Raw genomic sequence first — 15,976 nt, 5'->3', positions numbered from 1 at the left:
GATGGTTCCCAAAAGGCTTACTGGTTCTTGCCAATGCCAGTGTCCTTCACTTTCTAATTTGCAGGTTGTCTTTGTTAGAAGTAACCTACCGGGAGAACACTTTTAAAATCACCTTGAGCCAAAATAGGGAACTTCAGCTTCCTCTCTGGCTGTGTAACCATGCTTCTGTTTCAGGGTTAAGATCATGAGTTACAATCTTCTAATCACAGCTACCTTGAGGGCAAAGAAAACATTTTTTATGTTCACAAGACTACTGGGATTCCTTTGACAATTGGTAAAAAGCATGCCGGAGAGCAGAATATATTTAGCCTTTACAAATTCAAGGAGATGCTGATTTAGAAGTCTTTTAAACCCAAAGACAGAGGGCTAGTGCTTCACACTAAGAATAAATAAAATACCATTATTGGTTGGCAGGGGCAAACTTCATGTGATGGTTGTTTAAGGTCAGGCTACCTAATAGCCCTAGTTTTCCTCTCTACCTTGAAACTGTAAGCTCAAGGGGGCTTGTGGGTTGTATCAATAAAACCCACTGAATGTTTGATTGACTGATTGGGCAGGGAATGTGTCTACCAACCCTGTTATAGTGTTATATTGTACTCCCCCAAGCGCTTAGTACAGTGCTCTGCACACAGTAAGCGCTCAATAAATACAATCATGGCATAGTGGATACAGCACAAGCCTGGGAGTCAGAAGGTTATCAGTTCTAATCTTGGCTCCGCCACTTGTCTGCTATGTGATCTTGGGCAAGTCCCTTCTCTTCTCTGGGCCTCAGTTACCTCACCTGTAAAGTGGGGATTGAGATTGTGAGCCCCACTTGGGACAAGGACTGTGTCCGACCTGATTTGCTTGTAACCACCCCAGCACTTAGTACAGTACCTGGCACATAGTATGTGCTTAACAAATACTATTATTATTATTATTCTCATTCATTCAATCACATTTATTGAGTGCCTACTGTTTGCGAAGCACTGTATGAAGCGCTTGGGAGAGCACGATAACAAACTGACATATTCCCTGCCCACAGTGAACTCACAGTCTGGAGGCGAGCTCATGGGGAATCCTTTATGGATCACTTGTCCATTAGTTTATCCAGTCTCTTACGAACTATGGATATTTTCTGCCTCATGGCTTCCTGTTATAAAAAAAAAATCCATAGGCTTGCTACCCACAGCTGAAGAAATGTTTCCTTTTGTTGGTTCTGAATCACCCACCCTCAAGTTTCAATGAGCATCCCCTCACTCTGGTGCTGTGGGATTTGGAGAACAGCAATTTGGGGTTTGCCTCGTCTGCACTCTTGGCGATTTTCTAGATTTGAATTACGTTCCTCCTCAGCTTGCTTTTTTCCAGACCGGAGATTCCGAACCCTTTCAGTTTCTCATAAGTGTCACGAAGTCTTGTTGTCAGTCATACCTTCACGATATTACTAAAATCCATCCTTTCCACCCAAACTGCTACTACGCTGATCCAAGGACTTATCCTATCCCACCTTGACTAATGCATCAGCCTCTTCGCTGACCTCCCTGACTCCAGTCCACACTTCATTCTACTGCCGAAATCACCTTTCTAAAAAAATGTTCAGTCCACATCTTATCATTCCTCAAGAAGCTCCAAGCGGTTGCCTACTCACTTTTGCATTTAACAGAAACTCTTTACCATGGGCTTTAAAACATAGAATAGCTCACCCCCTCCTGCTTTACCTCACTGATTTTCCACTATAACCCAATCCACGTGCTTAGCTCCTCTCAAAGTGCCAAACTGCTCACTGTACCTTGATCTCATCTATTTTCTCTTCTGACCTCTTACACTCATCCTCCTTCTGGCCTCCAACTCCCTCCCTGCTTCACATATGAGAAGCAGCATGGCTTAGCGGATAGAGCACAGGCCTGAGAGTCAGAAGGTCACGGGTTCTAATCCCGGCTCTGCCACGTGTCTGCTGTGTGACCTTGGGCAAGTCACTTTCACTTCTCTGTGCCTCAGTTCCCTCATCTGTAAAATGGGGATTAGGACTGTGAGCCCTATGTGGGACAGGGCTGGTGTCCAACCGAATTATCTTGCATCTACTTTAGTGCTTAGAACAGTGCCTGGCACATAGTAAGCGCTTAACAAATATCATTATTATTATTATTATGACAGATCCCCACTCTTCCAACCTTCAAAGCTTTACTAAAATCACATCTCTTTCCTTCTCCGATTAAGCCCTCTTTTCTCCTTCTCCCTCTGCACTTTGACCTGTACCCTTTAAACACTTGATATTTACCTCACCCCAAGTGCCACAGCCCTTATATACATAGTCATAATTTACTTTAATGACTAGCTCCCCTTCTAGACTCTACGCTTCCTGTGGGCAGGGACTGTGTCTACCAACTCTGCTGTGGCAAGGTAATGTACTCTCCCAAGTGCTTAGTACAGTGCTCTCTCTGTCCACAGTAAACACTCAGTCAATACCACTGATTGACTGAAAAGGAGGTTCTTCATGTCCCTGATCACCAGCAGCATCCCCAGCCCCATGACATCCCTTATGAGATGCAGGGAGGAGCACTGACTGCATACTATTCAGTGCTGGAAGAGAAGCAGCGTGGCTCAGTGGAAAGACCCCGGGCTTTGGAGTCAGAGGTCATGCGTTCACATCCCGGCTCCGCCAACCGTCAGCTGTGTGACTTTGGGCAAGTCACTTCTCTGGGCCTCAGTTACCTCATCTGTAAAATGGGGATTAAGACTGGGAGCCCCCCGTAGGACAACCTGATCGCCTTGTAACCGCCCCAGCGCTTAGAACAGTGCTTTGCACATAGTAAGAGCTTAATAAATGCTATCATTATTTATTATTATTATTTATTAAGAAAGCCAGAACCAGCCCGACCTTGCTTCTGATATATGAAAAAGGCTCAGAGTGGGTATTCTGGGCAGCGGAGGATTGGTGAAGGCGCTGCATCGTCCAGCATCACTACCACCCCCTTGCCACCTGCTTTTTGCTGGCCAGCAGCGGTAGCCCTGCCTATAACATTTCTCTCTGCCCCAAGGATCTGGGCAGCTACCTCAACGCGCCCCCCTGAAGAACGTTTCTCGTGATTCTGTTCTATTGCACTCCCACAAGCAGTGCTCTACACATAGTAAGCGCTCAATAAATATCACTGATTGATTGCCCCCCTAAATATACGCTCACTTGTCATTGTAGCCATAGCAACCCCCCTCAGCCCTCTGGGCCTTGGAGTCAGAAGGACCTGGGTTCTAATTTCACCTCTGCCACTTGTCTGCTGTGTGACTTTGGGCAAGACAGTTAACTTCCCTGTGCCTCAGTTACTTCATCTGTAAAATGGGGATTGATTTTAAGCCCCATGTGGGACATGGTCTGTGTCCAACCTAATTAGTTTGTATCTACTCTGGTGCTTAGTATGGTGCCTAGTACAGAGTAAGTGTTTAAGAAATACTATTTTTTTTAAAACAAAAAGGCTACACCCTTCCAGGTTGTGGCTGGGCTGTTCTGGTTAGACTTTTTTTAAAAAAAAACTTTCAGCACTGAAACTACACCAGGTAGTAGTACTAATAGTATTTATTAAGTGATAATTATGTGCAGAACACTGTATTAAGCATTGGGAAAGAGTCCATGGTTGGGAATTAGACCTGGAGGAACTGGGAATTAGTTCCTTGAGGAACTCACCACCTATGAACTATGGCTTAAGCCCCCTTCTTCTTGTTCTAACCTGAGGAGAAATGGAGAACAGAACTTAATCCCATTCCAAATATCTTCCTCTTACCTGTTGAAAACAATTTCTAGGTTCCCCCCCAACCTTGAACAAATGAAGGATTGACATAATATCTTGTTTTCTATGCCCTTCCTGATGACGTCCACCATTTTGTTCACATCCTGTCTTCTGCCACAAACTAGACTGATGATTGAAAAAAATAAACAAAAAGCAGTCAACAATATCTCTTTGAACTCTTTCTCCAGTTGTTCCAGATAATTAGGAGTCCATCATGTAACTGCAATTTGAATTATTTTTGCCCAAAATGCATTATCTTGCGCTCGCATACTAAAGTTCACCCGCTACTTTTTAAAGTGCTCACACTCAGCTTTATGATCTATCTTCCAGTAACTCAGCCCAGTGCTCTGCACATAGTAAATATTCACTAAATAGTGCTTTGCACATAGTAAGTGCTTAACAAATACCATAAAAAAAAAAATACCACTAATGATTGACTATTATTCCCACTTTCCTGGCATTTCACCTCCCAGAAGACCTTGGGTTCACCTACAGATGTGGACATTTAAATGTACATTCCCTCTTTCATATAAATTGAAAGAAGTCAAACAAAACAGGAGCCAGAGGGACCCCATTATCTACACGTCGCTGTTCTGAAAAGTGGTGGCTAATAAAATAATAATAATAATAATAATTGTGGCATCTTAAGCACTTACTATGTTGCCAGGCACTGTACTAAGTGCTGGGGTGGATATAAGCAAATCAGGTTGGACATAGTCTACTGGGGAGTTCACAGTCTTAATCACCATTTTACAGATAATGGAACTGAGGCACAGAGAAGTGAAGTGACTCTCCCAAGGCCACACGGCAGACAAGTGGCAGAACTGGCATTAGAACCCATGACCTTCTGACTCCAGGCCCACGCTCCATCCACTATGCCACGCTGCTTATCCTTACCCTGTGTTTCCCATCTTTTAGCCAATTCTCTTACCATGACATCCTCTCCAATCCCTTGATTCCTTGGATTTTTAAAGAGCTTTGGTTGAGGAACTGAATCCTAAGCCTTTTGAAAATCTAAAATATATTATATTTACAGGCTATCTCCATAGCTTCGCATTTGTGGACTCCTTTCAACGGACTCAAACAGATTAGTGAGGCATGATTTTCTCTTACAGAAACCATGCTATCTTTCCCCGTCAGGTTGTGGTTTCAAAAGTGCTACCCGATCCTAAAGTTAATTGATTTCGTTCATTTGCCAGGGACACAAATGAGACTTACCAGTCTAGAATATCCAGGATCACCTCTGGAAACCTAACGGTAGCATTAGTGATCTGGTCTATGGATTCCCACGACAGTGAATGTATAGTGACTACAGCCCGGGCCTGGGATTCAGAAGCTCATGGGTTCTAATCCCAGCTCCACCACTTGTCTGCTGTGTGACCTTGGGCAAGTCACTTCACTTCTCTTGCCTCAGTTACCTCATCTGTAAAATGGGGATTGAGACTGTGAGCCCCATATGGGACAGGGACTGTTTCCAACCCGATTTGCTTGTATCCACCCCAGCGCCTAATACAGTGCCTAAAGAAACACCTAGAGAAGCAGTGTGACTTACTGGAAAGAGCATGGCCTTGGGAGTCAGAGGTCAGGTGAGGTCTAATCCCGGCTCCGCCACTTGTCAGCTGTGTGACTTTGGGCAAGCCACCTAACTTCTCTGAGTCTCAGTTACCTCATCTGTAAAAGGGGGATTACGACTGTGAACCCCATGTGGGACAACCTGATTACCTTGTATCTACCCCAGTGCTTAGAACAGGGCTTGGCACATAGCAAGCTCTTAACAAATACCATAATTATTACTGTTAAATGTCATTATTATTATTATTGTTGTTGTTACTAAAAACCTGATATGACTGTTCTCAGGACTCAATGCGAGGGAAAGCAGGACACTACACGATGACAGGCTGAGTCTTCTCCTTTTCTTTTTTTTTGCCGATGAAGTTGCTGGAATACCAGAGTCCCCAAAGTTTGGTGACAATCGGGAATATTTTAACCCAATGTCCTCTTTCTCGTCCTTCCAAATTGCTCTTCTACCTGCCGTACCAACCCCCCTGGTGTAAAATAGGAGGGCTGTGGGGGAAGGACTATCTGGAGTGGCACCTTTGAGAGTGGTGCGTGGGGGGTAGATTTGGGGCTAAGGACGCTGTTTGGTACTGCTGGGTTCATCACCCAGAACCTTAAAGCTGCTCTGGGAAGCGGAAAGCTTTTTTTTAAAACATGGTAGTTGTTCAGCACTTACTATGTGCTTCATAGTAACTTCAGTCACAACTTCAGTCACTGTACTAAGCTCTGGGGTAGAAACAGGCTAATCAGGATGGGCACAATCCATGTCCCCATTTTGCAAATGACTAACAAGCTCAGAGAGGAGACTTGCACAAGTTCACACGGCAGACAAGCGGTGAAGCTGGGGTTAGAGCACAGGCCCTTCTGAATCACAGGCCTTTTTAGACTGTAAGCCCACTATTGGGTAGGGACTGTCTCTATATGTTGCCAAATTGTACTTCCCAAGCACTTAGTACAGTGCTCTGCACACAGTAAGCGCTCAATAAATACAATTGATGATGATGATGCTCTACCCACTATGCCTCGCTGCTTCTCGTCTGCTACGCAGCATGATGCTACGTCTCCGCTCCGCACACAGTAAGCGCTCAATAAATATGATTGAATGAATGAATAAATTGTTTCCAAAAACGGTATATGCTCTGCAGTGCCACGTTTTTCTTTTGTTCAGTCACTGAGGAGGAGAAAATAGAGGAATGCATCAGAGTCTCCAACACCCCGTTTAATGGTCCACAGAAATTTGATCAACACTGGAAGCCAGTTGAAGTTTACCTCAGTGTTACACTGAAAATCTGGCAAAAGGAGGTTTTTTCCAAGACACTCTGGAGTTCTTAGATGTCTGAGATTTCAGGATATTCTCTTTTTTTGCCAGATTAAAAGCTCAGCTCATAAACGATACTCCTCCTTGCTACTCCATTCCAGCAGTTTGCTAAGATGCACATATTACAGCCAAATGACTACAGAATACACATGCATAGCAGCACATACTCCTCAGACTGCCTAAGCCTATTTGATCTGCGAAGTGAACTGTGTTTTACACATCACTAAACCCAAGAACAGTTTTATAACACTAAGTGCAGAACAATACAGTGTATACAAATTGGAAAATAATTTAACCCACTGGGCAAAGTGAAAGATGATCAAAATTTGGATAATTCTCCAGAATAATTCCCTTCAGAGAGTCTAAAAGTATCGTGCATTGGCTATGATTCAAGTCACGTTTATTTTTAGTACCACATTGTTTTAAGTTTTGCCAATCAAGTAACAGAACGAAAATATTAGCTGCAAAAAAGATGTCAACGCTTATTTGGTACAGTGCTCAGGATGCTGTAGAACATAATTAAACAACGTTGTTTCAAATACTGCACCCGAGAACTATCAGATAGCAATCCCCATTCTCTAGAGCTATTTCTTCCTTGACATTCTTGAGATGAAATTATAGAATTCCAATTTCCATTAAATGTTTCTTTTTGTGCAATTTTCAGAAAAAAAAAACACGGAAAAGAAAATCCAACTTCACTATGAATATAAATCTGCTGAAGGATTTAGGGACAAAGGATTATATGTAAAAGGCAAATTAATAGATTCTTCCAAGGCACACACTTTTGGAATGAAAAAACAGCTTTTGAATTGATGGAGGTACCTAGAGGTGTTTCTGAGATACTAAAATGGGTGGGGTAGGGTGGGGTGTGTGTGTGCATATGTGTATACCTGTATATAAATAAAAACATGGGGGGGATGTACATTCATTTCTATAGAATGTTACAACTTGACAGCCTTGATAAACAAAGAAACATTTCAACCATCAGAAATCTTCAGGAGCCATCTGTAAAGAAAAAAGTAAGCAGAGTTAGTTATAACTATTAGAAGTGAAATGAGACATGATTTGAATCTACTGGTGTCTCTGATCTGCAGAGTTCAGTGGGGTGGAACTTATGATGGTGAGGATGAAAACAAAGTTCAACTGTAAGCACCAATAGACATGTCCCATTTCCCTTCCAATAATCATGACCACTGTGTTTCTATTTGGCCGGACTTCTGGGAAGGCAAACAGTTGGTATCAAAAATGTTATTCACGGAGATCCAAGAGCTTTCGTGAAAGACCCTGGTGAAAAGGTCTTGCTCTCTTGAAGATTTTCCTCAGCACTCTTTGACTTTAACTTTTCCCTTCTGTCCCTATTTAACCTAGGTTCCTGGCAATCCATCGGCTTTAGGGAAAAAAAAACCAAAACACTTCTTTCTTCAAGTCACCACTCATCCGCAGGCTTTCCTTTGGCCTGCACATGCATCCAGTTTCTCACCCTACCTCCCTTCTGCCACACCGAGAACACCCACAAATTTCAAAACACAGTTTTACTTTGGCGGACTTTTGGTTTCTGTAGCCTATCTTGGTTTCAAATTTTAGGTCAATATTATTATTCCCGTCTTTCTACTCAGATCATCTGCTTTTGATTTAGTTTGAGAGAGCTCCTTGTGGATTGTTCACATTCCTACTAGGGTATGTTTTCACTCAACGAATCAATCAATGGCATTTATTGAGCACTTACTGTGTGCAGAGCACAGTACTAGGTACTTGGGAGAGGGAAAGCAATAGAGTTAACAGTCCACGGGAGGAGACAGACCTGAAAATAAATTACAGATCAGGGAAACATCAGAGCACAGCAGAGCTGAGAAACGTAAGTGCTGTGGGAATGAGGGTATGGAGCCTAGCAAGTACTTATGGGTCATAGATCCAAGGGTACAGGTAACACAGAAGAGAGGGAAAATGGGGGAAATGAGGGCTTAGTCCAGGAAGGCCTCTTGGAGGAGATGTGATTTTAGAAGGGCTTTGAAGTTGGGGAGTGTGGTGATCTGTCAGATATGACGGGCGAGTGAGTTCCAGGCCAGATGGGCAGGCGGGGCTGGGGAGAGGAAGGATAGATGAGATCAAGGTTTAGAGAGTAGATTGGCCTTAACGGGGTGATGTGAGCAGGTTGGGTTGTAGTAGATCAGAGGGTAAGTTAGATGTGGAAAGCTGATTGAGTGCTTTATTTAAGCTGATGGTAAGGAGTTTCCGTTTGATGTGGAAGTGGATGGTCAATCAATGGAGGTTTCTGAGGACTCGGGAGATATGGACTGGACTTTTTTTAAATTTGCCATCTAGTGCCACTGGGCCTCTGATTTTTAGTTGAGGGAGAGCTGATTGAGTGACTTAAAGGATTACTGCATCAGCCTCCTTGCTGACCTCTCGTCCTCCTGTCTTTCCCCACTACAGTCCATACTTCACTCTGCTACTCGGATCATTTTTCTACAAAAACGTTTAGGATATGTCACCCCCTTCCTCAAAAAACTTCAGTGACTGCCCAACCACCTCCGAATCAAACAAAAACTCCTCACCAATGGCTTTAAAGCACTCCATCACCTTGGCCCCTGCTACCTCACCTCACTTCTCTCCTTCCACCACCCAGCCTGCGCACTTCATTTCTCTAGTGCTAACCTTCTCACTGTGCCCTGATCTCACCTGTTTCATTGCTGACTGCTAGCTCTCCTCCTGCTTCTGGACTGGAACGCCCCTCCTCCTCAAATGCGACAGGCAATTACTCTCACCACCTTCAAACCCTTATTGAAGGCACATCTCTTCCAAGAGGCCTGCCCAGACTAAGCCCCACTTTTCCTCATCTCCCATTCCCTTCTGCATCGCCCTGACTTGTTCCCTTTGCTCTTCCCCTCTCCCAGCTCCACAGCACTTATGTACATATCTGTAATTTTATTTATTTGTATTCTTATCTGTCTCCCTGCCTCTAGACTATAAGGTCATGTGGGCAGGGCATGGGACATTTTATTGTTTTACTTTCCCAAGAGCTTAGTACAGGGTTCTGCACCCAGTTAGCGCTCAATAAATACGACAATGAATGAATTAATGAGTTTCTGTTTGCTGAGGAGGTGGATGGGCAACCATTGGAGGTTTTTGAGGATGCTTGGGCAGGGAATGTCACCTTTTTTGTTGCACTTCACTTTTCCAAGCACTTCGAACAGTGCTCTGCACACGTACGCATTCAATAAATATGACAAGGAATATGGACTGAACTTTTTTTTTTTAATTTGCCAGTGGCACTGGGTCCCTGTTTTTTAGTGGAGTGCAAGGACCAGGATTTTACCTCTACGGTACTCTCTCAAAGGCAGAGTACAGTGCTCTGAACTGAGTAAGTGCTGAAGAAAGACTGCTGAAGATTACCATCTAGCAGTCAAAAACCACCAAGAAAACTTTAATTTTCTGTTCTCAGCCAGGATTTGTCACCGCTTAAATGCAGGAACTCTCTTGTTTCTAAGCTTCAGATACTGGCACCCAAATTTTCCATGAAGGAAAAACCTGTGTTTGACTCCCAAAAAGGCATGTTGTAAATTCCGGACACTGCACTTTGTCTTCCAACTCTCCCTCAGGGGATCATATCATCAATCTTAAGACCCTGGCAGCTCTCCAGAGCTGGGCTTTTCAACCAGTGCTGTGGGCAGTGAGCTATATCTGGTAGTACGTTTAGGTTTTCCATTGAGAGGGAAAAATGTGTGTGTGTGGAGGGTAATGGGGAGATTAGCGCTCATCCTAAGGGCATTTCCACTCATTCGCTTCCTCATGAAGAACCTCATTGATTTCTAGAGACAATAGAAGTGGAAGAAGACAGAAGGCAGTTTAGAAATCTGCTCTTGTTTGTTAGGCTGCTGTCCCCCTTCATGCATTTCGAAGGAAAACACTTCCAAGTTTTGTATTTTTTTTATGGTATTTCTTATGCTAAGTGCCAGGCACCGTATTAAGCCCTGGGGTAGATAAGAGTTAATCAGGTTAAATGTTAGAGAAAGCAGCCTGGCCTGGTGGAAACTGCAAGGGCTTGGGAGTCAGGACGTAGTTTCGAATCCCGGCTTTGCCACATGTCTGCTGTGTGACCTTGGGTAAATCACTTCACTTCTCTGTGCCTCAGGTACTTCATCTTTAAGGGAGGGTCAAGACTGTGAGCCCCAGATGGGACACAGACTAGCTCCAGCCACTGCTTGGCACATAATAAGCACTTAACAAATACCACAATTATTATTATTGGTTGGACATGATATCTGTCCCACACAGGGCTCATGGTATTGATCCCCGTTTTACAGATGAGGTAACTGAGGCACAGAAAATTGAAGTGACTAGTCCAAGGGTCCCCCTCCTCCCCCTCTCCATCCCCCCCCCGCCTTACCTCCTTTCCCTCCCTACAGCACCTGTATATATGTATATATGTTTGTACGTATTTATTACTCCATTTATTTATTTTGTACATGCTTATTCTATTTATTTTATTTTGTTAATATGTTTTGTTTTGTTCTCTGTCTCCCCCTTCTAGACTGTGAACCCACTGTTGGGTAGACCCGTCTCTATACGTTGCCAACTTGTACTTCCCAAACGCTTATTAAAGTGCTCTGCACACAGTAAGCACTCAATAAATACGATTGAATGAATGAATGAATGAATGAAGGGTCACAAAGCAGACGAAAAAAGGGGGAGGGGAATGGAGCCAGTAATAAAACCCGGGTTTTTCTGACTCCCAAGCCATGCTCTATCCACTAGGCCATGCTGCTTCTCCCTCTTACACGTTTACACATGCCTATTGGGGCCCTTGGAAGCACAAGTAGTTTTAATAGCTTCTGCTGAGTGCCCAGTGGGTGCAATGTAATACACTAAGCACTCTGAAAATATATACTCTCAAAGTGATACTCAAAAACAATGACAGCTCAGAACAAAGGAAAAATTATTGAGGATTAATCTGTGCTGTTCCACTCTTCCCAGCTTCAAAGCCTTATTAAGGTCACATCTCCTCCAAAAGGTCTTTTCCAATTAAGCCCTCCCTACCCCCACTTTCCCTATCACTTCATGCACTTGGTTCTGTGCCCTTTGGGCATCTGGAATCCTCCCCACTCTCAGCCCCACAACACTTACATACATATCTATAGATTATTCATTTGTATTACTGTCTCCCTCTCTAGACGGTAAGCTCCTTGTGGGCAGGGAATGTGCCTATCAGCTTTGTTCTATTGTACTCTCCCCAAGGGCTCAGTACATCGCCGAAGGGCTCAGTACATCGCCGCTTGGCACCAGAATGTACTCACTGATTGCTGCTGTTCTTCCAAATGTGCAAATCTATGCACACCACAGATTCAGTAATGAGAAAGCCAACAAAAGGCCAGAGTCCCTTGTCTTTCTCCCCTCTCTCTCCCTGCTGGCAGCAAAAGATCAATCCTAAAGTGGCAATTCCATCCTCCCTGTCTCAGAAGCCTGTAACCTTGGCATTATCCTGGACTCATCTCTCTCATTCAACTCACACATTCGGTCTGCAAACAAATCTCCTCTGTTCTACTATCACATCTTTAGAATCCAGCTTTTCCACACCATCCTACTTCCACGCTGATCAACATTTCCCTCCTTGAATACTCCATCAGACTCCTTGCTGACCTCCTTGTAACCTATCACTCCACTCTCCAGACCTCACTTCACTCTGCTGCCCAGATCATTTTTCTGAAAATCCATTCAGTTCCTGTCTCCCCACTCCTCAAAGGGCTCCAGTTGCCAGTCCACCTCTGCATCAAACAGAAACTCCTTACCATCAGCTTTAAGGCACTCAATCAGCTCTCTCTCTTCTACCTCGGTGATTTCCTATGCAAACCAGCCCACACACTCTGCATACAACCCTTCCAAAAATCACATCTCCTCCAGCTTAAGACCTTTTATTTCCCCATCTGCCCTCTCCTCTGTGTGAGCTTGGCTGTGTAACTCTTGAGCACCTTGACACTCATGTCAGCCCCACAACATTTATGTAAATATTCTTATACTCTATTATTTCCCCTATCCCTAGTCTATTTTAATGTCTCTTGTCTCCTGTAGACTATAAATTCCTTTTGGGCAGGGATCATAAATAGGAACTCTGTTGTTCTGTACTCTCCCAAACACTTGCCTACTGGATAGAGCTTGGGTCTGGGAGCCAGAAGGACAGGGGTTCTAATCTCAGTTCCACCACTTATCTGCTGGGTTGCCTTGGGGAAGTCACTCAACTTCTCTGTGCCTCAGTTACTTCATCTGTAAAATGGGGATTAGGACTGTGAACTCCATATGGGACACGGGACTGTGTCCAACCCGATTTGCTTGTCTCCACCTCAGTACTTAGTACAGTGCCTGGCACATAGTAAGCAGGTAAGTGCCACAATCATAAAGATGTATTTATTGAGCGCTTACTGTGCAGAGCACTGAACTAAGTGCTTGGGAGAATACAAAATAACAGAGTTAGTAGACACATTCCCTGCCCACAAGGAGCTCACAGCCTAGAGGAGGGAAGATGGACATTAATATAAATAAATTACAGGTATGTAAATAAGTGCTGTGGGGCTGAGAGGGGGTGATTTAAAGGGAGCAAATCAGGGTGTAGGAGAAGGGAGTGGGAGAAGAGGAAATGAGGGTTTAGGCAGGGAAGGGCTCTTGGAGGAGATGTACCTTCAATAAGACTTTTTAAGGTGGCAGGTGGGGAGGCAATCTTGTTGGATATGAAGAGGGAGGACGTTACAGGCCAGAGGCAGGATGCGGGAGAGAGGTCAGCTGTGAGATAGACGAGACCGAGGTACAGTGAGAAATTTAGCATTAGAGGAGAAAAATGCGTGAGTTGGGTTGTAGCAGGAGAGCATTGAGGTGAGATAGGAAGGGAAAGGTAGTTGAGTGCTTTTAAAGTCAATGGTGAGGAGTTTCTGTTTGATGCAGGGGTGGATCGGCAACCGTTGCTGGTGGTTCTTGAGGAGTGGGGAAACACAGACTGAACATATTTTGTAGAAAAATGATCTGGGCAGCTGAGCGAAGTATGGACTGCAGAGGGGAGATACAGGAGGAAGGGAGATCAGCAAGGAGACTGACAGAGAAATCAAGGCCTAGTGGATACAGCACGGACCTGCGAGTCAAAAGGATCTGGGTTCTAATTCCAGCTCCGCTGCTTGTCTGCTGTGTGATCTTAGGCAAGTCACTTCACTGCTCTGTGCCTTAATCATATCTATACAATGGGAACTCGGACTATGTCCAACCTGATTTGCTTATATCCACCCCAGCGCTTAGTTCAGTGCCTGGCACATACCAAGTGCTTAACAAAGGGCACGACTTTTATTACCATCATTATTATTACCATGAAGGTGAGACAGACACTGTGATGCCAGTAAACATGTCTTCTGCACCACACAAATAAACTGCAATCAGGAACTGTGGGTAACTTCTTCCCCTTTCATTTGTTCATTGAGTGCTTACTGTGTGCAGTGCACTGTACCAAGCGCTTGGGAGAGTAAAATATAACAATAAACGGACATATTCCCTGCCCCCGAGGAGCTTACAGTCTATTTATGTTGATGCTATTGATGCCTGTTTACTTGTTTTGTTGCCTGTCTACCCCCTTCTAGATTGTAGGGATTGTCTCTATTTGCTGCTGAATTGTACTTTCCAAGCGCTTAGTACAGTGCTCTGCATACAGTTAGCGATTAAGAACGTGATCCCTATGTGGGACATGGACTGTGTCCAAACTGATTTGGTCTTATCTACCCCAGCGCTTATTGCAGGGCCTGGCACATAGTCAGCGCTTACCAAGTAGCATAAAAATAAGTTTCCGCATCTCCAGCTTCAGTATGTTCCTTGCTCATGTCTACTCTATAGATCTAGGAAATGTAGAATGCCTCATTTTCCCAACGTAGCCCTGTCCTCTCTATAGATCTGGGAAATGTAGAATGCCTCATTTTCCCAATTTAGCCCTATCCTCTCCCTGCCTTTCCTATCTCCGTTGATAAAGCCACCATCCTCTCTGTCTTACAAGCCCTTAACTTTGCCATTATCCTCGACTTACCAGTCTCATTCAACCCACACATTCAATCTATCAAGAAATTCATTCATTCAATCGTATTTATTGAGCACTTACTGCATGCAGAGCAGTGTACTAAGCACTTGGAAAGTACAATTTGGTAACAAATAGAGACAGTCCCTACCCAACAATGGGCTCACAGTCTAGAAGGTGGGAATAATATTTGTTAAGTGCTTACTATGCACAAAGCACTGTTCTAAGCTCTGGGGGAGATACAAGGTTATCAGCTTGTCCCAAGTGGGGCTTACAGTCTTAATTTCCATTTTACAGATGAGGTCACTGAGGCATAGAGAAGTTAAGTGAGTTGCCCAAGGTCACACAGCAGACAAGTGGCGGAGCCGGACTAGAACCCACGACCTCCGACTCCTAAGCCCGTGTTCTTTCCACTAAGCCACGCTGCTTCTCTTGCACTTTCCCAAGCACTGAGTGTATTTAATACATTTCATTACTATTATTACATAACTGTGTCACTTTGGGGGTGCGTTCAAATAATAAAAATCAATACAATTATGTCCTTATTGTAGTCAAAGCGCTGTATTACATATTGGGGTCGTGTTGGTTCTACCATCACGGCATCTCTAGAATCCAACTTTATACCTCTCCATCCAAACTGTTACAATGCTGATCGAAGCACTTATTTCCTGCCTTGATTACTGCATCAGTCTCCTCATTGAACTCCAGGCCTCCTGTCTCCTCCCTTGCAGTTCACATTTCACTCTCCTGCAGTGAGGTGAGGTAGGATGGGGCGAGATAATTGAATGCTTTAAAGCCAGTGGTGAGGAGTTTCAGTTTGATGCAGAGGTGGATGGGCAGCTATTGGAGGTTCTTGAGGAGTGGAGACACATGGATTGAATGCTTTTACTGATAAATGATCTGTGCAGCAGAGTGAAGTATGGATTGGAAGGGGAAGAGACAGGAATTTGAGAGGTAAGTGAGGAGGGAGAGGCTGGCTAGGCTAGGCTAAGTGTTGGATCAGCATGGTATCACGGCAGGCTAGGATAAGTGTTGGATCAGCATGGTAGCAGTTTGTATGATAGGAAAGACGGATTTTGGCGATGTTGTGACGGTAGAATCAACAGGATTTGGTGACAGATTGAATATGTGGGCCGAATGAGAGATGAGTCAAGGACAATGCCAGCATTATGGGCTTGTGAGATAGGGAGGAAGTGGTCTTGTCTACGGTGATGGGAAAGTCAAGGGAAGGACAGGGTTTGGGTGGGAAAATAAGGAGTTCAGTTTTGGGTATGTTTAATTTGAGGTGTCGGTGGGTTATCCAGGTAG

General features: G+C 44.2%; 1 protein-coding gene across 8 annotated transcripts in view; it reads right to left on the bottom strand.

The window, feature by feature from the left end:
• Positions 1 to 15,976, bottom strand: part of CLEC16A (C-type lectin domain containing 16A) — a 257,225-nt gene that overhangs the window by 44,719 nt on the left and 196,530 nt on the right. Inside the window, exon 23 of one of the 8 annotated variants that reach the window (XM_038762226.1) lies at positions 6,530 to 7,638. The exons of the other annotated variants lie outside the window; for them this stretch is intronic. Coding sequence (XP_038618154.1) covers positions 7,628 to 7,638 — 11 coding nt within the window. The 3' untranslated portion in view covers positions 6,530 to 7,627. Of the gene's footprint in view, positions 1 to 6,529; positions 7,639 to 15,976 lie in introns of those variants that run through there. 8 annotated transcript variants of the gene reach the window in all.

Source organism: Tachyglossus aculeatus, chromosome 21 (assembly GCF_015852505.1).
Source record: "Tachyglossus aculeatus isolate mTacAcu1 chromosome 21, mTacAcu1.pri, whole genome shotgun sequence".
NCBI classification, from domain to species: domain Eukaryota; kingdom Metazoa; phylum Chordata; class Mammalia; order Monotremata; family Tachyglossidae; genus Tachyglossus; species Tachyglossus aculeatus.
The sequence above is the reverse complement of the archived record's forward strand: the minus strand, read 5'-3'. Positions and strand labels throughout refer to the sequence as shown.